The 21,390-nt window shown below is 45.1% G+C and overlaps 1 protein-coding gene across 3 annotated transcripts; it reads left to right on the top strand.

Moving 5' to 3' along the window:
* Positions 1-2,286: 2,286 nt before the first annotated feature.
* On the top strand, positions 2,287-17,964 carry P2RY1 (purinergic receptor P2Y1). Of its 3 annotated transcripts, XM_081008261.1 has the most exons (3): positions 2,287-2,764; positions 7,258-8,344; positions 8,965-17,964. In XM_081008261.1, exons 2-3 carry the CDS (start codon positions 7,315-7,317, stop codon positions 9,006-9,008), a joined length of 1,074 nt encoding a protein of 357 aa, XP_080864387.1. In that variant the 5' UTR covers positions 2,287-2,764; positions 7,258-7,314; the 3' UTR covers positions 9,009-17,964. The 3 variants fall into 3 exon arrangements, with proteins under 3 accessions (XP_080864387.1, XP_080864385.1, XP_080864386.1); XM_081008259.1 differs by having other exon boundaries at positions 2,297-2,764; positions 7,258-17,964; XM_081008260.1 differs by lacking the exon at positions 2,287-2,764 and adding an exon at positions 5,655-5,829 and having other exon boundaries at positions 7,258-17,964.
* The last annotated feature ends 3,426 nt before the right edge of the window (positions 17,965-21,390 follow it).

Genomic DNA, 21,390 nt, shown 5'->3' with positions numbered 1-21,390 from the left:
GCATCTGAGGCTGAGAGAGAGGCAGTGTGTGGCTTGCTGAAGTCCACCTTGTGAATTGACGGGCCGAGCCAAGATTCAAACGAAAGGCTTCCTCGGGCTTCCCATTGTCTCACACCCGCTCCCATGGCATAGCATACAAATCGCATGGCAGACAAACAGGCTTGCTTTCAGCAGCTTACAGAAGCAGAGCTACAATTGCTCAGTGGCAGGGGATGTGTCTTGCATGCAGAAGGCCTCCCAATTCAAAGCCTGGCATCTCCGGTTAAAAGGAATTTAGAGAGCAGAGCTTGGAACGACCGCGATGCTTGACATCTTAAGAAAGCTGCTGTCTGTCAGAGCTGACAACATCAGGCTGCGGAACGCAGTGGCCTCGTTCAATATAAGGCAGCTTCATACATCAATCATTTTTATAATTGGATTTTTCTTTCTCCTTTTAGTTTGAGAAGCCTTTCAAAAATGGAATGTTTGGTGGTGCTGGTGGTGAGTTGCCAGAGGCTGGGGGAAAAGAGAACTCAGGTATATTTATACAATGATGAATCCAGCATCCTGGTCTCACCACTGGGACATAAATTCTTGACCACTCGACCCTCCTGCAGTCTCCAGCAAACTGGTATTCGGAAGCTTACTGCCATTAATAGTGTTATCCTCTGTGAATTTGTGGATTTCTCTTTCAAAACCATCCGAGTTGGTGGCCATTGCTACATACCTTCCAACATTTCTCTGATGAAAATAGGGACGCCTTATTCCATCATTATTTTATAATTTATACCCCACCCATCTGACTGAGTGGCCCCAGCCACTCTGAGCAGCTTCCAATATATATAAAAACACAATAAAACTATTTTTACAAAGCTTCAGATGCCTTCAGATGTCTTCTCAAGGTTGTCTCCTTGGCTTGGAGGTCACATAACTCCATACCCTCCAGTGAAAATAGGGATGTCTTAAGGAAAGCGGGACATTCCAGGATCAAATCAGAAACTGGGACGGCTTCTGTAAATCTGGGACTGTCCCTGGAAAACAGGGACACTTGGAAGATATGTTGCTACAGTCTCAATATGGAATTCTTCCTTTGATGTAGCCTGAGTCTTTCAATGTTTGGCTTCATTGAGTGGTCTGATCCCCAGCCATGATTTAGGGCTTTAACCAGCACTTTGAACTGTCCCTCCAAACGAAGTAAAGCCTGGTAACAAAGTACCACTGTCCTCAGCTATCCCCTAAGAATCCAGAAGCATTTATAAAAAACATTTAGTCTGCATTGTAACTGTTTAACCAAACCAAAAATGTTACAGTTCTGAAATACTAAATTGCAACTCGTTGTAAAACAACACATCAAACACAAGTCCAATAGCAACAACAATTACACAACGAAACCTCCAGCCACAGCTGCAACCCTGTCGACATTTACTTGGGAGTAAATGACACTGGATATAATTGCACTTCCTAGTAAACACTGCACAGACAAGCCACAGTCCTCTGGGCACTTGTTATAGGAGTGAGCTCCCATTCAGCTCTGTAGAACTTGTCTTAGAAACACGTATATGATCAGATAGCAAGACACCATGAACAACTGGAGCCTATTTTTTATGTAAATGGAAGGAAAACGTACCAGATGGGCGGAGTCCTGCTATGTTTCTTCATTATGAGCTACAAGTAGGGTTTAGCCCTGGATTTATTTTATACATCCAGGCTCATTCCTGGAACAAACTAGGCACTTCTAAAGAATCCATCTGAGCATGTGCTGAGTGCCCTGCCCTCACCACTGAACAAAGTATAGCTTGGGTTTAAAGAGAGAAGCTAAGTTCCAGGTCAGTGAGAGCCTCTCCAACAGTTTTAGCTCTCCTTGTGTGTGTGTGTGTGTGTGTGTGTGTGTGTGTGTGTGTACTATACTGCAAAAAAGCCAGGGACCTCTTTCCATCAACTGTCACCGAGCAGCAGTCATTATATGCAGCGAAGTGGACAGGGCCTCCCCATCGAACAGGTGAGAGGCCAGCACCGTTTGGCACTTTCTTTCCTCCAACTCTTCAACCCAAGCTAGTCATTGGAAGAACTTGTAATCAAGACATTGAACTTGATCCAAACGGGCAACACATTCTTGTTCAATCTTCGAACAACAGTGGCCACCTTTTAAGCACGCTGTAAAGCGCGGACACCGCCCCGAGCCATTTGGTCCCAATCGGCTCCAAAACAGAGCACTCCGCACATGCCCAGAGGGCTGGGGCTCAGCAGCCTTAGCATCACTTTAAAGGGGGGAGGGGGAGTCCTTGACAGCCACACGCATAGACCACTTCGCCTGTTAAGGGCACCCACCAAGCTGCGCAGGAAAGCGCGCGCGGAAGGCGCAGCTCCGCCTCTCGCTTCCCTCCCTCCTGGGAGCGCGCGGCTTCGGCGAGGAAGCGAGCGGCGCTGGGCAGGGCTTCAGGGGGCGGGAGCCGGGGAGCCTCTCCCGCCTGCGACGCTTCCTCGGGGAGGCTGCTTCTCCGCCGCCGCTGCCGCCAGTGCTCCCGCCTCCTCGGCTCCCTCGGCAGCCAGCAGCGCGCACTTTGCCCCGGCTGTGCGTGTGCGGGAATGTGGCGGCGATCGCGAAGCGGAGCGCCGGACGCCGCCACCGCGCTCTGATGGGCGCACACGCTGCGCGCTGCCCGCTCCGTCCCCTTCGCCCGCCTCGCTCGGGGGGCTGCCCGGAGGCGACCGCGCCATGAAGAAGGAAGCGGCGGCGGCGGCGGCACCAGGGCGCAGCGGGGCCAGCTAGATCTCCCCGGAGAAGGTAAGGATCGCCTGGGAAAGTTTCGTGCCTGCGAGCGACAGACGGCTGCAACCGTCGCCTTTTTTGCTTGGGAATAGTTCCACGCCATAGATATATATCCCGATCGCTTTTTAAAAACTATCTACATTCATAGATATGGGTTTCTCTCTCTGCCCTCGTGATCAGCGCCCTCTCCTTAGAGCGGTTTCTTTTTAAAAGTGCCGGAGATGTCAAAGTTGGGGGGGGGGGTGCGGGAATTTCCTCGTCTCCCCCCAGGAAAAGGGGCTATTTCCCCCAAAGGCTCTCCTTTCCGAACAATGCAAGCGAAGGGAGAATGGCAAACCTCATTAAGAAAGCGCCAACTAGGGACTGCTTTCCCAATGGAGCAAAAAATACCTAGGTTGTGGAGAAGGCATTGGTGGTGGGGTTTTTTTTTAAAGGGGGGGGCGTCCTAGTTCTAGAAGACCCCCACCCATCCATTTCCCAGCAGCTTTTGACTCAGGAGTCAAAATGTCGATGGCTGGACGCAGAACCGGGCTGTCCAAACGAGCGCACGGGAGCGCAGTCAAGAAGCATGGGGGAAAGGGTCGTGGGGACGGCGTGTTGGCTCTGGAGTGGGGAAGGAGAGGAGCTCTGTGCATGCCCAAGCGGTGTCTGGCCTTTGGGAGCATTCTGCACTTGCTCCCGCTGATCTGGGAACGAAGTCAGGCGCGGACTTCCGCGTTCGCGCGCGTTTTGGGTGGTGAGAAAGGGAAGCGAGTCTGCCGCCCTTTAGGCACGCAGGAATAATAAGAGCTGGTGGAACAGGCAGGCAAAGGGCAGCAGGCGTCCTAGGAAAGAGGCTAGTCCGCATTGTTCACATGCCCCCTTTCTGTCATTGCTGCGCTGTAAATGGGCTCACAGCAGATACAAATACGACATTCCATAGCAGCCGAAAGCCTACAGGAAGACTACAGGAATTGTGCAAGGAAACTTCACTCACAGGGTCTGCACCTTGGGCTTAGGTACCCAGCACAGTCGCCTTCTCATGGTCCCCTTATAACAGGGGATGTGGAACCTGTGGCTCACCTCTCCAGATGTTGTGGGACCACAGCTTCCATCACTGACTATTGAATCTGCTATCTGGGGTTGACGTCACCTGGAACCCAACAATATCTGAAGGGCCACAGGTAGAGATAGATGAATCTGGTCATTTCAGCCTTCTTGGTTTCTAATTTTTCTAGCCTCAAATTCAGCTCTCCACATTTCCACAATAATCTGTGAATTTGTCATATGTGTGTGTGTGTGTGTGTGTGTGTGTGTATATATATATGTATATGTATATCCTCATAAAAATTAACCAGCATTTTAGTTCGGACATCTCCTAATAAACACAATATTGTGTGTAGTTTTGAGCTGCTGCAAGCAACTTCCCCTAATGCAATGCATTTCTGTATGTGGTTTTCAAGAATAAGTGCATTTTAATGCACAGACCTCCCTAATGTATGCACTTTTGTACATACTGTTTGGTTGGAGAACTGCATTGCAAAATTAGGAAATGTGCGGGTTTCAAAGGATGCCGTGCTTTCAATCTGTAAAATTTACTTTCTGATCTTCCATTCTCTCTAGCTCAGCCTTTGCTAACCTGGTGCCCTCCAGACACTACAACTACCATTATCTGCAGCCAGCACTTGTTGGCTGGAGCTAATGGGAGTTGTAGTCTGACAACATCCAGAGGGCAGCAGGTTGGTGAAGACTGCTCTAGCTTACATTATCCTTTATGTCCTTTTGTCTCCTGGCCCCTCTCCCTCTTTTCCTTCCTGCCATCTCTGAATTCCAGTGATGTGGAGCTTCTGCAAAATTCCGAGAATTCCCTGGATTTCACTGGATGGGAAAATCTAGAAAACCTTGAAACCGAAAACTGTGTGTGAAGGTTTTCTGGATTTCCCCTCCTTCCCTACGACCCAATATCCAGACATTCTCTAGTGCCCTACATCGTTTAAGGATCTGTTTATTTGACTTAATTTCAGTAAACAACAACAAAAAGTGTGCTGTGTTAATGTTATGTGTTATATAAATAAATATCTCAAAATGTTTGGTGTTCCTCCCCGACTCCCACCAAGCTTTATTTGGAAAATATTTTTGTTGTAAATATTTTAAAGATTTGGCAACTCAACATCATATACTTTCCTTACATTGTTTCTTGGTTCTCCCGCTTAAAATGTAGGCACAGAAAACTGTTCACATACTAATTTTAGCTGCAGCTCCTGTAATGGTTAGAGTCCTGGACTAGGTCCTGGGAGAAAAATTGCTCAAATTCCACTCAGCCATGAACTTCGTTTGGGTCAGTCACCATCTTGACTTACGGGGTTGTTGTGATGATAAACCGGGGGCCATTTGTGGCACCCCAGGCTCCTTGCAGGAAAGATGGGTTATAAATAATAATAATAATAATAATAATAATAATAATAATAGTAATAATAATAATAATAATAATAATAATAATAATAATATTAAATAAATAAAAAAAGAAGAGGAACCCCCCCAACAAAGGTAACCGCAATTCTGAAAGTGCCTCGTTTGACTGGCCTCACGTTCATTTTGTGATTCTACTGACAGCACAATCCTAACCATGCCTGCTACCATATAAGTCCTATTAAATTCAATGGTGCTTACGCTCAGATAAGTGGGGTTAGGATTGCAGTCTAATTCATTTTATGGGGGGGGGGGGAGTCACCAGAAAAAACAGCAACCCAATATTAGCCAGTATCACTGGTGCAGTCCTGATTCATAAGCTTCAGTAGAGGCTGTCCCCCCCCCCCAACTATTTTCTGTTGGGTCAGGATTGCAACATCTGTGCCTTCCCCTTTGTTTGGCTTGACTAGATTTGGAACATATTCTCTTCCCCACCTCTTGATTCTGTCATTTCTGTTCCGACCCCCATTTGGTCTTTGCTATCACTTCCTGGTTTTGGCTCTTTGTGGATGGCAAACCAGACTGGGAAGTGAAGTATCCACAGTGCAAGAAGAGCTAGCTGAGGAAGAAAATCAGCCTGGCTCCCTGGAGATGGTTGAAACCACCATAGCTCTTGTTGGCTGAATTTGCAGGTGAACCTCAGCACTTCTCCATCTTCCTACCTGGTGCGTGGGATACCAGTTGGAAACGCAAGCTGCTTTGACAGAGGGGTGGGGGAAGCGTGATATACTGTTGTCTTGGATAGCTAGCAAGTAAATAATGCCTCTGCTAAATTTTGCTTTGCTTTGCACTGAATTCATACTGCTCTGTTCAATTTGGAACTGCCGTATGTGTTTTTCAATTGCAGTGGTTGCATTTGGTTTTTTTTTATAATTGCATATTCCTTATGGCACCTTATGGTGAAGGGCAGGTGAGACGTCTTAGAAACAAATTAAAATGTGGCATTGAGGGAAAAGGCCGTAGCTCAGTGCTAGAACATCTGCTTTGCATGCAAAAGATCCGGGTTCAATCCTCAGCATCCTCAACTGGGGTTGGGAAAGGCTCTTTGCTGAAGGCATGGAGAGCTGGGTGGCACAGTGCTCTGAGTCAGTGTAAGGCGGCTGTCAATGAGAGGAAGGGAAATAGCAGAGAAAGCTGAGGAAAGAAGCTCAACAATGTTTTGTGAGTAAGGCAGAAGCGGGGAACTTGCTGGGGTAGGGTAGAACTGCTACACCAGCTTCCAGGCCGTTTTTGGGTCACTGGTGCTTACTGGGAGGGGAAAGGGTGAGGCAGCCAGCAATAAACAACAGCAGGCCACCTGCCGGACAGCTAGCATAGCAGCTCTGTGCCCCCCCCCCCCCCCCCGTTCTGGAATTATGGTATGCCAGGGCCTGTTCGCACAGCCATTGGAATAGCAACTAGCTAACACACTTGGGCAAATTCACAAGAACTGTCAGCATGCCAAAAGAGTCAACTCACAGAAGGTTTACAGTTTAACCCCCTTCGCATGGATCTGTGGTAAGTGAAAACTGCACGATGGACATTCATTTTTTGGTTTCTTGAGTCAAGATATACACAAGTCTTTTGCCCATGCCCTCCACTTTTTGGCTCCTCCCTTCGCCACAAGCCACAATTAAACCAGGAAGTCTCTACTTAACCATAGTTTCTTGTTTTGTCTGAATCAAAACTACGGTTGATGGCTTCAGAACAGGCCAGGATATGAAATCATGGCTTGAAGTTGAGTTAGCCAGATAGTGTCAATGTTTTGGACTACAACTTCCATCAGCCCCAGGCTGATGGAGGGCACTGTGAGGACTTCTCTGGTTTAATATCTGGGCTTTTTCTGAAGTTGTAGGTCCCCAGTTCAGATGAACAGGAAAAGTGTGGTTTTAGAAGCTTCCTGATTTAACCGTGGCTTGCGAAAAGGGAGGAGATGTGGTGCTTCTTGTGTGAGCAAAAGGCTTATAAATATCTCAGCTTAATAAGCCAAGATATGATTGTCTGAACAGACTCATGAAGAGGAGGCTGGATCTTTTCCTGCCTTTTCCTGCAGCTTAGATACTTTCTTTGTTTTCCTCCAGAGATGCTTGCTGATACCAGGCCTCTAGATCCATCTATGTGACTTTGCTGGAGAAACCATGACCGAAGTCCTCCTGACCGCTGTTCTGAACGGGACTGAAAACCACTCGCTGGCTAGCAGTGGATGGACGTCGAACAATGTCACCAGCAAGTGCTTGCTGACCAAAACTGGTTTTCAGTTCTATTACCTGCCTGCTGTCTACATCATAGTCTTCATCACTGGATTCCTGGGCAACAGCGTGGCGATCTGGATGTTTATCTTCCACATGAGGCCTTGGAGTGGCATCTCGGTTTACATGTTCAACCTGGCGCTGGCTGACTTCTTGTATGTCCTGACTCTTCCTGCACTGATCTTCTATTACTTCAATCAAACCGATTGGATCTTTGGGAACTTCATGTGCAAGCTGCAGAGGTTCATCTTCCATGTCAACCTGTATGGAAGCATCTTGTTCCTCACTTGCATCAGCGTGCACAGGTACACAGGTGTGGTCTACCCCTTGAAATCACTGGGGCGGCTGAAAAAAAAGAACGCCGTCTACATCAGCACCTTGGTTTGGGGGGTTGTGGTCACTGGGATTTCCCCCATCTTCTTCTATTCTGGAACTGGGGAAAGGAAAGTCAAAACCATGGCTTGCTACGACACGACGGTAGACGACTACCTACGAAGCTACTTCATTTACAGCATGTGCACCACGGTCTTCTTGTTTTGCATCCCGTTCATACTGATCCTGGGTTGCTACGGATTAATCGTGAAAGCACTGATTTACAAAGATTTAGACAATTCCCCGCTCAGGAGGAAATCGATTTACCTGGTTATTATAGTGTTGGCGGTATTTGCTGTGTCTTATCTCCCCTTTCACGTGATGAAAAACTTGAATCTACGAGCCAGGCTGGATTTCCAGACTCCAGAAATGTGTGCCTTTAACGACAGGGTTTATGCCACTTACCAAGTGACTCGGGGGCTGGCGAGCCTCAACAGCTGCGTGGATCCTATTCTGTATTTCTTGGCTGGAGACACGTTCCGAAGACGGCTGTCGAGAGCAACCAGGAAAGCTTCAAGAAGGAGCGAGCTCAACGTGCAGTCAAAAAGTGAGGATATGACTCTCAGCATTTTATCCGAGTGTAAACAGAATGGAGACACAAGCTTGTGAATAACAGTTTAATTTTCCTTTTGCAAGCAAGCACTCTCATCCCCCTTTCCCTTATCCCCACCCTTCATTTTTAACCCATGTAAGAATCTAAATTCTAATTTTCAAGAAAACTTAACAAGTGGACAATTTATTTTGTTTTGTTTTGTTTGAAAAACATGCCGTGTGAAGCTAGGAAAAACGTGGGGAAAGTAAGTGTCAAATTCTTTAAAAAATTAAATGGAAAACAGTATGGGAGGTTTCCGTTCTTACCCTTTTAATTCTGAAAGAATAATGTATCTGATAGTCTGGTACACACAACAAATGCAGTGCAAACCCTCAGAAAAGGCATCTCCTTGACTTAAGAGTATGAGGAATGCCCGTGGAAGGTGAATATTTCTTTAAGGCTCTAGTCTATTCTCCAGCTTCCAGTTCCCTTGCCTGTTTCTGCCTTGCTGTGGTTCTGGAAAGGGCAGTGTCTGTAGGGGACCAGTCCCAGTCAGGGATATTGCAGACCCCCTCCCTGAATGTAGGTCTTTTTATTGAAAACATCAACGACAAAAAAAGCCCTTTGATTTGCAGAGATACCAAGGAGGCTGACGGCGTTCTACACAGCTGATCGATGAGAAGTAAGCCTGGTGCTTATTTTATTAAAGTTGAATTTTGTTTAATAATTAAGTAAGGTTGGAACATATTAGATGACTTGAATTTGTTGTTTGGTATTGACTTCAGGTCCTCCTCCTCCTCCTCCTCCCTTCCTGCATGTCCCGATAAGCTTCCTCATCACAGGAGTTCTGGATGTAGACATGTGTTCCTGGACCGCTCTCTTAAGCACTGCCGAAAGCACAATGCGAGAAAGGCCACGGGTTAGTAATGGTCTGTTGGCAATTATTTCTTTGCGATTCTAGCAAGTTGGTCTAGCAGAGCCAATCGTGTGTTTTCCCCCCACTCTCGAATCTGGGCTCGTGCAGAGGACCATCTGGTCACGGCGCGTTCGTGGGAAACTGCTGGGCATGGTGGCTCCCAAACTAGGACAATCTGGTAGCGTTCACCCATCACCATATGCAGGGTTCAAGTTTTCAGCATGTGTTGGAAAACATGGGGGAAACCGTACAGCCCCAAATGCACTGGAAACCTAGCTCCTTTGTGTGATGTTGGATGTGACAGCAAGCTTGGCACAGGCTGGGCTTCTCTCATGCAGGCTTCTGAGATGGTTTGACCATGGGCTTGAACCTTCTTTGAATAGATCTTCCCTGTTACCATATAGGGAGGGTTCTTCTGTATATAGAGGAGATGATTACTGAAAATGTGATGCCCCACCTCAATAATAATTAGAAGTCTGACAGAGAGAGAGAGAGATTAGATTGTAAGAATTAGTGCTGTCATGTTCCCTGAAAGGTTAACAAATCTATAAACATAGCAGATGTATAGTACCAACAGCCCCAAGGTTACACAGAACTTGCAGCTCCTTCTCAGCAGTTTAGTACACATCTAATGGGCACATCAGAACACTGTTAGGTTTTGGGGTTGGTGCAAATTCTCCAATAATTCAACCTATCTAGTTGGCAGTACCTGTATTTTTGTCAACATGAAGAATTGCATTTGATTTATTTTTAGCCCTAATTTGGATTTCTCCCTTTTTAACATACAGCACTTTGCATGACAATAGCAGTTTTCCTGGCATTTAATGCTCTTTTCTTCTTCTTAGGAAAAAGAAACTGTCATTAATTTTCACGGGCGGGGGACGGGGAGAGGAGTGCCTCATCTAAATGTATAAAAGATTTACATCAGATTCAGAAAGGCCTGGTTGAATGATGGCCTTCCCTACCTTTTCCCAATGCCTGACAGTGATCTGAGATGGCTTCATCACCACCCCACCCCAAAGATTTCCACACGTGGACATGACATTTGGATTTAGGAACTTAGGAAGCCGAGTTTGGCCAAGGTTTCATCAAGCTCAGTGCTGTCAACACTGCTCAGCTGTGGCTCTCTAGGATTTCAGGCAAGATCCAATCCTTCTTGGAAATACTGGGGATTGAACCCAGAATCTTCTGCATGCTCTACCCCTTGCCCAACACAATCTTATTGAATTCTCCATTTCCAGCTTACTTGGGTTTTTAGGGAAATACTGTTCTCTACAGCTCTTTTCAAGCATTCAGAAACAGGCTGCGATAACCGTGCACTAGAAAGGAGTGCTATGGCTAAGAGAAAGGTAGTGGGGAAGATGACCTGAAATAGGCCAAAAACAATGTATCATGCAAGCTGCCAACTGATGCAGGAATCCCAGTCCCCGATAGATTCAAAACACAAAACAGTTTGGATTGAAAATAAAGCCTTATTTGCTTCATTTAATCTACCAAAATGTATCTGGAAAAAATGTTCTGTTGCAGCAAGCAGTGCTTTGAATTATTACAAAATTCTTTCTGTATAAAATAAAGAGGATACGTAATCTCATAAATGGCTTGAACAAATCCTTCCAAAAAGACTGTGGTTTACAGGAGAGGTAAAAATAAACTATTTACATCTTGCTTATTAATTTCCAAAGGCTGAGGATGAGCAGAAAGGGAATTGCTCTGAATAATGGCAGAGTTACAAATCAGCTTAAATTCATAAATGCAAAATCTACTGAACCTGCAAAATCTGTTTATTTAACTTATTTCTCGAGGAAGGCAATGGCAAGCAAAGAGCTATCTCGTGCGTTCACAGTGCTCCTTGATTCTAGACTTAAACTCTGAATTGGGCATTGTTGAGTGAAGGGATAATGAGATGCATCATTAAGGCTGTGGTGCTGAGCTCAATTACTTGGGAGTAAGCTCCCTTGGACCCAATGAGGCTTACTGCTAAGTAAATATGCGTAGGCTTCCATTGCAACCTCTCTCATCTTGTTTTATAAGAAACTATAAATTAGAATTGTGCAAGGCTTCTGTTCAAATGTTGACATGTATGCATGTCAAGCTCTAGCTTAACAAGCAATCTGAATAAAATGTAAAAAGCCAAGAAAATTTAGAAGCGTGGTAAATAAGTGGCAGTCTTCTTTTTAATTAATTAACCTCTTGTGATTAGCTGTTTAGATGAAGGTTCGGGGAGAGTGTCAGGAAACATAGAAAACCTTTCCCTGCATCACCGAGAAACATGTAACATTAAACAATTCCCTTAAACCAAATTGAACTGAGGCATGCCTTGCTGGGCACAGCAATTGAATTAAGGGTACAATGGTGGAATGGATTTTTTACTCTTTGGAATGACTTTCTTTTGCTACATTTTTACATTCAGCTATCTTTCACGTACTTCTGTTTTCTGTTCATTGTCGTGCTCCGTACAATTAGTCAATGGATGTTGGGGTGTAACATTCTTATAATCTGCTAATCCTCCCCCCCCCAAAAAATCCTGCAAAATCTTTGTGTGTTTGCGTGCAGCACCCTAGTATTAAACCACAGTGGTTCTCTATTTATACATTAGAGCCCCGATCCAGCAAGAGAGACTCTCATGTGGAAGCAGGTTTCCCTTTGTGGATCTTCTTTTAGACCAAGTCCTTCATGAGTCACAAGACTTGCATGGATACTTGCAGGATCGTTGAAGCCAACACCAAGCTTGCCATCCTCTAAAAGCACCAATCATCTGTTTTGGGTGACAAAGATGAATCTGGGTCCCCCTATCAAATTTAAGCTATCAAGACAAATGCCACCATCTGTGTAGGTACATCCTGGGAAATCATCACGTCCAGCAGCCTCATGCTGAACATGATGGTCTCTCAGTTGGGGCTGCTGTCCTGAAGAGCTACAACCCCAGAGGATCAACTGCATCTTGATGGCATGGCCTATTCTGAAGGTCAAGATACAGGTCTCTGGAAATACAATATGCCACACCTGTCTAGAAATATCTGCATACAGAGGAGGGGTTTTTTTTAACCTTCTTTTTTCAATAGCCCCTCTCATCTGTGCCATATTAGAAGTTGGTTTCTGAAATCCCAGAGTTTCAGAAAGAGCTTCTGAAACCATGGAGGTCATTAAAAAAAACAAATCAACATCCTTTCTGAGCACCAGTCAGGCAGATCCTAAGATCCTACTGGGAGATGCTACAAAGAAGGTCAGAATTAAGACTTCATATTCTCCCATATAACATTATCTCTGTCATAAAACAATTTCAGGATCCAGGTGCCAGTGATACTTTATTAGATGCCCAGGCAATCAGATGCCCAATATTTTATTTTGATTATTTATTCCTCCTGCAGTTCTTTCTGACTTCACGAAGTGCTTTATGATCCTGACCTCGCTTCTCTCCCCAACTGTCTTTCAAGGTAATTTGGGTTGAGGGACAGAGACTCCCTCAAGACCGCAAAGTGAAATGGACAGCTGTGGAGAGATGCAACCAATGTGGGGCTCTGGTACCTCAACCCCAAATGGTTCTTCTGGGATATCAAATGATGTGTAAAGTACCTGTTAGTTATTAATCCTTTCTGTTATTACTGCTTTGAAAGGTCATAGACTTGGAGAATTGGAAGGAACCAAGAGGGTCATCCTGTCCCCTGCAATGCAATGCAGGTATATTTTGGCCTAATGTGGGGCTCAAACCCACAACCCTGAAATTATGAATCTCATGCTCTACCGACTGAGCTATCTGGTTGTCATGCCTAACATAAGCTTACCATCAGTTGCGGTCACCCAGCATTAGCTTGCCTTTTCCCAGTGAATGCTGCTAACCAGCAGGAAGCAGCAGCAACTGCTCCTTTCCACTAATCTGCTGTTGCTGTTTATTCACTCAGAGGCAGTGGAGGTTGGTGCCCATTGGGGACTGGTAGGGTGGACAGTAGGGAGGCCAACGGTAGGTGGCACCAGAGCAAACAGCGGGTAGCACCACAGCCAATGATAGGCAGAGGGAGAGCCAACTAGTTCCAGGTTTTGCCCCATTTCCCTTGCGGAGTTCTTCCAAATAAGGCAACACAGACTAAGGAGGAGGAGGAGGCAGCCAATGCTACCCCCTAGATATGCTGCAGGTAATGATGTAAGCAGATGGGAGCTGGCTGAATACAGAGTGATCTTGGTGGGGCAACCTCCACTGCACAGAGCAGACAAACAGGAAGCTATTGCGGTGAAAGGAAGTGGCAAGATCTGGAGGCTGTGGGGTCTCTGCTGGGCCGTGAGGCTCAGTACATGGCCATTGTTGCTGAAGCTTGACATCAGCCTTGATGGATGCTTCTTCTTCTTCTTCTTCTTCTTCTTCTTCTTCTTCTTCTTCTTCTTCTTCTCCTAAAAGTATGCAGTGGAGACCTCCTCTTTCTATTCACCCCAAAACATCCTTTAGAGCAAGGGGGGGATCTGTAGCCCTTCAGATGTTGCTGGACTCCTAGCCCCATCATCCCTACGCCTTGGTTATGTCAATGGGGCGAGTTGGAGTCCAACACTGCCTGCAGAATCATAGGTTCCCTACCTGTGCTTGCAAGACTGGCCACATGAGGAAAGGAGCATTTTTATTTTCCTGGTTTTTGAGGACTTACCTGCACTACAGACTTAAGCTCTGTCCTTTCGTTCAGAAGACCATGTGCGGGTAAGCATGAAGTGTGTTGCAGGAGAGGACAATCGTGCGTTTACCCACTTTGTGTCTTCCCTGCCTGCCCAGCCCAACGTTCCTGCATTGAACAGCGAAATCCGAAAGGGCGGTCTATTGTGCATTTGGCTGGAGACACCTCCCTGCATTATCAAAGTCCCCAGCTTCAAACAGCTTCTAAGGATGCTCAGCTGAGCAGCACCCTCCAGTCATTCCTGCTCAGCATAGGAATGTTGTGGGCAAGGCAGCAGGTGTACCCAGCCCATAAGGGGACATTTGGGGTGAGACTAGAGCATGCCTGCTCCCCCTTCACCCCCTTGATGACTACCTCCCTTCTTGAATGCATGAGGAAGGTCTATGCTCACTGAATCATCATTGCCTCCCTCAAGGGAACCCTGGGAACTTCGGTTTTGTGAAGCGGAGTTGGGATCTCCAACTGCAACTTCTCAGCTAACCAAACGACAGTTCCCAAGCCAGTGTGGTGTAGTGGTTAAGAGCGGTAGTCTCGTAATCTGGTGAACAGGGTTCGCTTCCCCGCTCCTCCACATGCAGCTGCTGGGCTAGTCACACTTCTCTGAAGTCTCTCAGCCTCACTCACCTCACAGAGTGTTTGTTGTGGGGGAGGAAGGGAAAGGAGAATGTTAGCCATTTTGAGACTCCTTAGGGTAGTGATAAAGTGGGATATCAAATCTAAATCCAAACTCTTCTTCGGGGAATGTTTTTGGTGTAGATATATACCTCTGACTGAAAGCGTTGATTTTGCAAGACTGTCTTTCAGAAGCACCTTTTCTGTTGTGCATTATTTCCAAAATAGAAAATACTTGAGGCAACCCTTAGAAGTCAAGAGGTATAAATATTCTGAAAGGGAGAAGTGGACAATTGTGACTTATATAAAAGTCTATCCCACAGAGCCCCGTGGAATACTTACTATGCTTCCATGCTGCTTGGAGAATATGAGAAACAAATTTATACATTTATGAGAAATTCAAGTACTGAGGATGAACTGGTGATTACTTGAGAAAGTTCAACAGTCTGAAACTCATGTGCCTTTTTTGCATTTAAAATGTAATTAGTTGGAATGCAAAGCTAGACGGAAAGTACAGGGTGAGAGCCTCAGTGTTTGCAGATTTCCTGGATGTGCTTGGTTTTCAACTGGTAGATGAAACGAGCATTTGGATTTATTCCATGAATATGGAAAAGCCTCACTCTTTGCTACTGCAGGAGCACCACAACATCAAAGGTAGTTAATTTCACAGATTTATTTTAACTCTTTGAGTATTGTCCACAGATTTATTTTAACTCTTTGAATATTGTCCACAAAGCGCAAAAGAAATCTGGATTAGGGAACTCTGCACAGCTTGACAGGAAAAAAAACAACACCTGTCATGTGAAGGTTGACCCTTAGATTAACCTGCATTATTTCTTTCAGGTGGGGAGAATATTGTTTCACTAGATTTTGAGGACTAGCTAAGGAGCAGTGCTCTTGTAAGGAACCACAATTTCTTAACGTTGCCTGGAAGATTTGTAGCCAGTTAAGCATCTTGGTTGAACAGGCAACTGTTCAGTCTTACCTGTGATTTAATGTTGGTGCTGACATACCCCCTTAATGGTGGGGGTTTGTTCTTGGGTGATGAGCAGTCTCTTTATTTTTCCATGGTAAAAAAGAGCCCTGTTTCATAAGTTCATTTAGATGAACGTCAACTACAGATTAATATTAGGCAGACTGAGCAGATTCGAACTTTTAAGCTTTATTTACTAAACGCAAAAGTTTGCTAAATTAGATCCTTCTTTAGGGTAGGGGTTAAGAATGTTTTTAGCACAATGGGCCTGATAATTATCTCCTCTGTACCTCACGGGCCAGGTTTGGCAGATGGGCGGAGCCACGCACCTGTCAATCACCTGACATCACCAGTGAAATGCGCTTTGCAGACATGGCAGATAGACTGATCGGTAGTGCCTGAAAACACCCTTTTGGATTTTGGTTGAGCCAAGTTTTTTTTTCCTGCCCCACACCTGGCTTCCTATATGACATCAGGTATAGGGCAGGTGGGGGTGGCTTGGCTGAAATGGTCTTGCAGGCCAAAGGGCTTGTAGGCCTTAAGCCCATGACCCTTGCTCTAGAGCAGGCACGTCCAACAGGTAGCTCGTGATCTACCAGTAGATCACTGGACATCTGTGGTAGATCACTGGTAGATCACTGGCTCACTCGAAAGAAGCTGAACAACTTTGGCTCCCCTAAAAATGCTCAACATTTTAGCCCTACACTCCCCCAAAACAGGGCTTTCCTCTCTTCAGAGTTGGCCACCCCTGCTGTAGAGGATGAAAAAAATTCTAATGCAAATATTCACAATTTTCCAGAAAACCCACAAAAATAGTGGAGAGAAGAAGGCTTCTTACCTCTCCACATTACATGTGTACCTGCACTAATTAAAACTGTGGGTTCTTTTGTATGTGTGTGTGTGGAGTGAATGTTGTTACCCTTTTGAGATTCTGCAGGATTCCATAGGAGATTTATTACATCCTAGTCATATTTAGCTTGGCATTATAGTTAGCCGTGCAAATGGGAATAGAGAAGTGTGTTTTGCCTTGCCTGACCATAGTGCGATGTGCAGACTGTTGAATCTGAATGAGACCCGAATTCAAATCCCTCTAGTCACTGGGTGGCCTGAAACCTCCCTTCTCCTACTATTCCACCCCACAGGCTTGTGGTAAGGACAAAGAGAGGTTATCATTGTAAAGCACTTCAGACACTGAAGGAACTGCATGGACTGCATGTTTTCCAATAAAAGCAATTGAATTCAGACATAGTCTGTTCTCAGATTAGTGCCTTGAGTGGAGCTTTATAGCAGAGCAATACCCTCCCCTCCTCAGACTACATTCTGATTTCCCGTATCTTGGCATCCAGGCATTTTTACTCCTCAGTGAGCAAAGTATATGAAACCTCATTTGTTTGCCTTAGCCTCAGAGATATGGAAAAGAGCTGTAGCAATATGACTCCCTTTGCGTTCACAAAACAGGTTACACATCCGTGTCCCTTTAAGCCAGATGGCATCATCTTGTCTACTGTAGAGATAGGAAGCCGAAGTGAAGTTCAATTGCCCAGGGATGTTCAGTTAGGCAGCAATAAAACTGGAAAACAGAGTTGCTCAATTCTCCAGAGCATGCTGCCTCATGTGTAAAAGCATTGGGAGGAGGTGAGTTTCCCATGCATAAATAAAGAGCACAATTTAGCTGTCCAAACAAAAGGTGTGTGGAAGACACAAAAATGCCATAAACCTGCAGCACAGGGGCTTGGCTGGAAGTATTTCATTGCTCTTACCTTTGTTATATTCAGATTTAACTTCCTCACCATAATCCAGAAACTGTGGGGTTTCACATTTAAATGGTTTCCTTTGCTATTGGTACACAGGCATAGCCGGTTCATAGGAACGCTGCCTGTATGTTTTTAATCACCAGTGACCATTTAGTTTCTCAGACTGTATCTGTTAAGAAATATAATGTCCGGGGTGTATTTTTTTTTTTAAATCAGCATCACCATTTCAAACAAATATGAAGGAAGGGGGGGAAAGTGTGATTTATGTGCTAAATGTTTTGCAAATTTGGACTTTATAGTGTGTTTCAAGTGCATATGTGAAAATGTTTTATTTTTCTACCATTCTGTAATATTGTTGAGTAACTCGAGATTTATTTGTGGATAACAGTGCCATTTGGTTTGATTTGCCTACAGAGACAGTGTTACTTGATATTTAAGCTCCTCAGGTTCTGTTGTGGATTGAAACTAGTAGTCGTTTGGGGGAAACAACAACTAACTGTGCATAACTCTCATGAATAAAGAGAAAAAAACAGATTGTCCTTTTTTTTTTTTGTATAAAGCACTGTGTTGGTTGCATGCAGTTTTTGTATAAGGCATGCCAATAGCATCTTGTAACTTTTTAGTGACAGTAGAACTGCACTGCCTCCACAAGTCACTAGTATTGTACTGAGCTACTTCAAGAGTAAAAAAATAAATAAAAATCAAATAAAGTGATGGTACACTGATGTGTTGGCTGCTATGTTATTACAACCAACCAACTTGCCTTGAGACCAGGAATATTTGCAAGTTCCAGTTTAAAAGGTGTGGATGCTAAAATAGAAGGAATTGGAAAGCTTCTGGGCAGTATTGATTTGAAACCCCTTCTTTTCAGACAAGTGAATCAGTCACTCGGCAAGGCTATCAATTATGTCATTTAACTCAAGGGCTGCTGCTGCTGACCTGACCTATTTCTTTAAGGGGGTAAAAGTGCTATCTATAGAAGTCAACATTTTATACTTGGCATGCTGGTAGAGCTCAGACAGAACCGTAACTTAGGGGTGTTTACACACAATCCCTCCCTCCCTGACTGCTGAATGCTGACGATGGGTGCCCTTCACACAGACTCTGGAGGGAAAGGTTTTCCCCTATTACTATGCAAAAACTATAGCCCAAGGAAGGTGATATTCATATGGGTCCCTGTACATCGTAAATAACATATTAAACTACTGTGAATAGTAGCCTGCTTTAAAAAAACCTGTTCTTTTTGTTAACCCGCATGCTAAGGGGTGTACATTCATGTTTGTTTTTTTAAAAAATAAAAAAATGAGGCTTCATTCCTCCATTTGTTTTAATGATAAAAATGAATGGGATTTTAAAAATACATTTTTAGCAAACAAAAGCAAAATGAAAATGATTCATTTGCAACTGCTCTGCATTGGAGACATTGCCTTAAGGAAACAGACCTATGTACAGTTCACACACAGGTCACTGGGAGAAAGTGGTAGAGCAGTGAAATTGACAGACAGGAAAATTCCATTTAATGTTGATAGCTGTTTGGCTATGCCTATGCAATTCTTTTAATTTCCTATATAATGGGGAACATTTGTCCTGTAAATCTGAAATCTGGCCTGTCTGATATCCTGCATATTTGAATATTTTGTGCCATTAGGATGGAAGAAGCAAAGTTACAGAAAGCAAAGACTGATTATCCTATATAGTTCATACCTGGTGCTCTTTGTTTGTGTATTGGAATGCCTGTAAACACTGTGCCAAACACACATAAGTAATGAGCAGGAAAACACGGCTGAGTTTCCCACTGAAGGTTGTGGGATCTTCATGCATCTTAAACTGCCTATAAAATGAGGAGCAACTTCAAAAGCTCAGCAACTTCAATCCTGAAAGAAGCTCAACATTTTATCAAATCTGGCCCTCTTTGAAAAAAGTTTGGGCACCCCTGCTCTAAGGAATAGAATGCCTGCAGTTTTGATCCCATTTGGATGGCAAACACCAAAGTTATAAGCAGCAGGAAACTGGGCTTTCCCATTGAATTCCTTGGAAAAATAAATGAACAAGTGCAATATAAACAAATGATAAGCAAAACAGAAATGGAAAAACAACAACTTATTTTCCCATTGCACACCAACAGCTTTAGCTGTTGCTTTAGGTAAAGGTAAAGGTACCCCTGACCATTAGGTCCAGTTGCGGACAGCTCTGGGGTTGCGGAGCTCATCTTGCTCTATAGGCTGAGGGAGCCAGCGTTTGTCTGCAGACAGCTTGTGGGTCATGTGGCCAGCATGACTAAGTTGCTTCTGGTGAACCAGAGCAGCACACAGAAACACTGTTTACCTTCCCACTGGAGTGGTACCTATTTATCTACTTGTACTTGATGTGTTTTTGAAATGCTAGGTGGGCAGAAGCTGGGACCGAACAACGGGCGCACACCCCGTTGTAGGGATTTGAATTGCCGACCTTCCGATCGGCAAGCCCTAGGCTCTGTGGTTTAGACCACAGCGCCACCCATGTCCATTTAGCTGTTGCTTTACATATGCACAAATAGGCAACATAATCCAGATTCTTCTGGATGGGCCCTCCAATTTACATGCTGCTGGTTGTGTACATTTGTAAGATTATACAACTGCCCAATATGTCTTCCGTGAATCTGAATGCCTGTTGCCCGCGTGATGCTATTTACTGGCAACTCTAGATTTCTCCAAGGCAAGCCGGTGACCCATCAGTGGTTACTGATGTTATTGACAGCCCTTGCTCAGTGCTTTCAGTTGCAATATCCACACAATGCCTCATAAGATCCTGTTGCAAATTGGCTCTTGACGTTTTGAGAACAAGCAGAGCCACCCACCCACCATCTGGTCACAGCCTTATTCTATATTCAGTGATTCACACATCATTGAATAGGCTTAACATTTGGAACGCGCACACAGGCTCAGAGAGAGAACTGGCCACGTAATGCTGTCGCAGAAGAATTATGCACCGACTGTGTTTATGGACGGGACTACAAACCACTTGCTTACCATCTTGCCCTTTGGGTGGTTAATTTGGGGAGGGTTTTTTTGTGGGGGAGCCTGTGTGGGTGGAGCTAGAGCCAGCAATGAATGGAACCAGGACCACCTGTCTTTGCCATTTTTTCTTTCTCTTTCCTCTTCTTCCCTACCTGGAAGGCTGAAAGGGTTGGAAAAGAGTGTTCTTTCCAGAAGGCTGTACTGAACACTTGACAGAAGCCTGTCCCCTTCGGCTTTCTATCACATCTCCACCCATTTTTACTTCCCCTCCATGTTTTTTTTCTCATGACATGCCCCCCCCCCCCCGCATAAAGTTAGGCATGAAACCCTCGAGCTGTAGGTTGTCTGCCCCTCAGTGAGGTTCGTGAATGTGTACGGGTGGGGAGGAAGCTATGTTTGTCCAGTGAATTACCAAGAAAAAAATTAATGGCAACATGTAAGGTGGAGATGTGGACACGGGTGGTGCTGTGGGTTAAACCACAGAGCCTAGGATTTGCCGATCAGAAGGTTGGCTGTTCGAATCCCCGTGATGGGGTGAGCTCCCGTTGCTCGGTCCCTGCCTCTGCCAACCTAGCAGTTCGAAAGCACGCGGGAACGTAAACGGCGTTTCCGTGTGCTGCTCTGGTTCGCCAGAAGCGGCTTAGTCATGCCGGCTCCCTCAGCCAATAAAGTGAGATGAGCTCCGCAACCCCAGAGTTGGTCACAACTGGACCTAATGGTCAGGGGTCCCTTTACCTTTACCTTAAGGTGGAGATGTGGGGGCTGAGAAACTTAAGGCCACCCACAACATACATTTAAAGCACTACAATACCATTTTAAACAGGCAGGGCTTTGCCCCGAGGATTATGGGAACTGTAGTTTGTTAAGGGTGCAGAGAGTTGTTAGGAGACCCCTATTCCCCTCTCAATTCCCAGAGTTGTTTAACAATCCATCCACACACACCCTGGGAATTCTGGGAATTCTAGCTTGGGGAGTGAGGGGACTGGGGTCTCCTAATAACTCTCAGCCCCCATAACAAATTGCCAGTTCCGAGAATTTGTGTGTGTCTGCAAAGCCAGGACTTTAAAGCAGTATCAAAGTTCTGTGTATGTATGATATGAATGTGGCCTAAATATAACCCCTCAATGCTCTTCCCAAGCCGCACACTCTCTCAAG

Source organism: Podarcis pityusensis (genome assembly GCF_964106645.2).
Source record: "Podarcis pityusensis genome assembly, chromosome: 5".
Taxonomy (NCBI): domain Eukaryota; kingdom Metazoa; phylum Chordata; class Lepidosauria; order Squamata; family Lacertidae; genus Podarcis; species Podarcis pityusensis.
The sequence above is the reverse complement of the archived record's forward strand: the minus strand, read 5'-3'. Positions and strand labels throughout refer to the sequence as shown.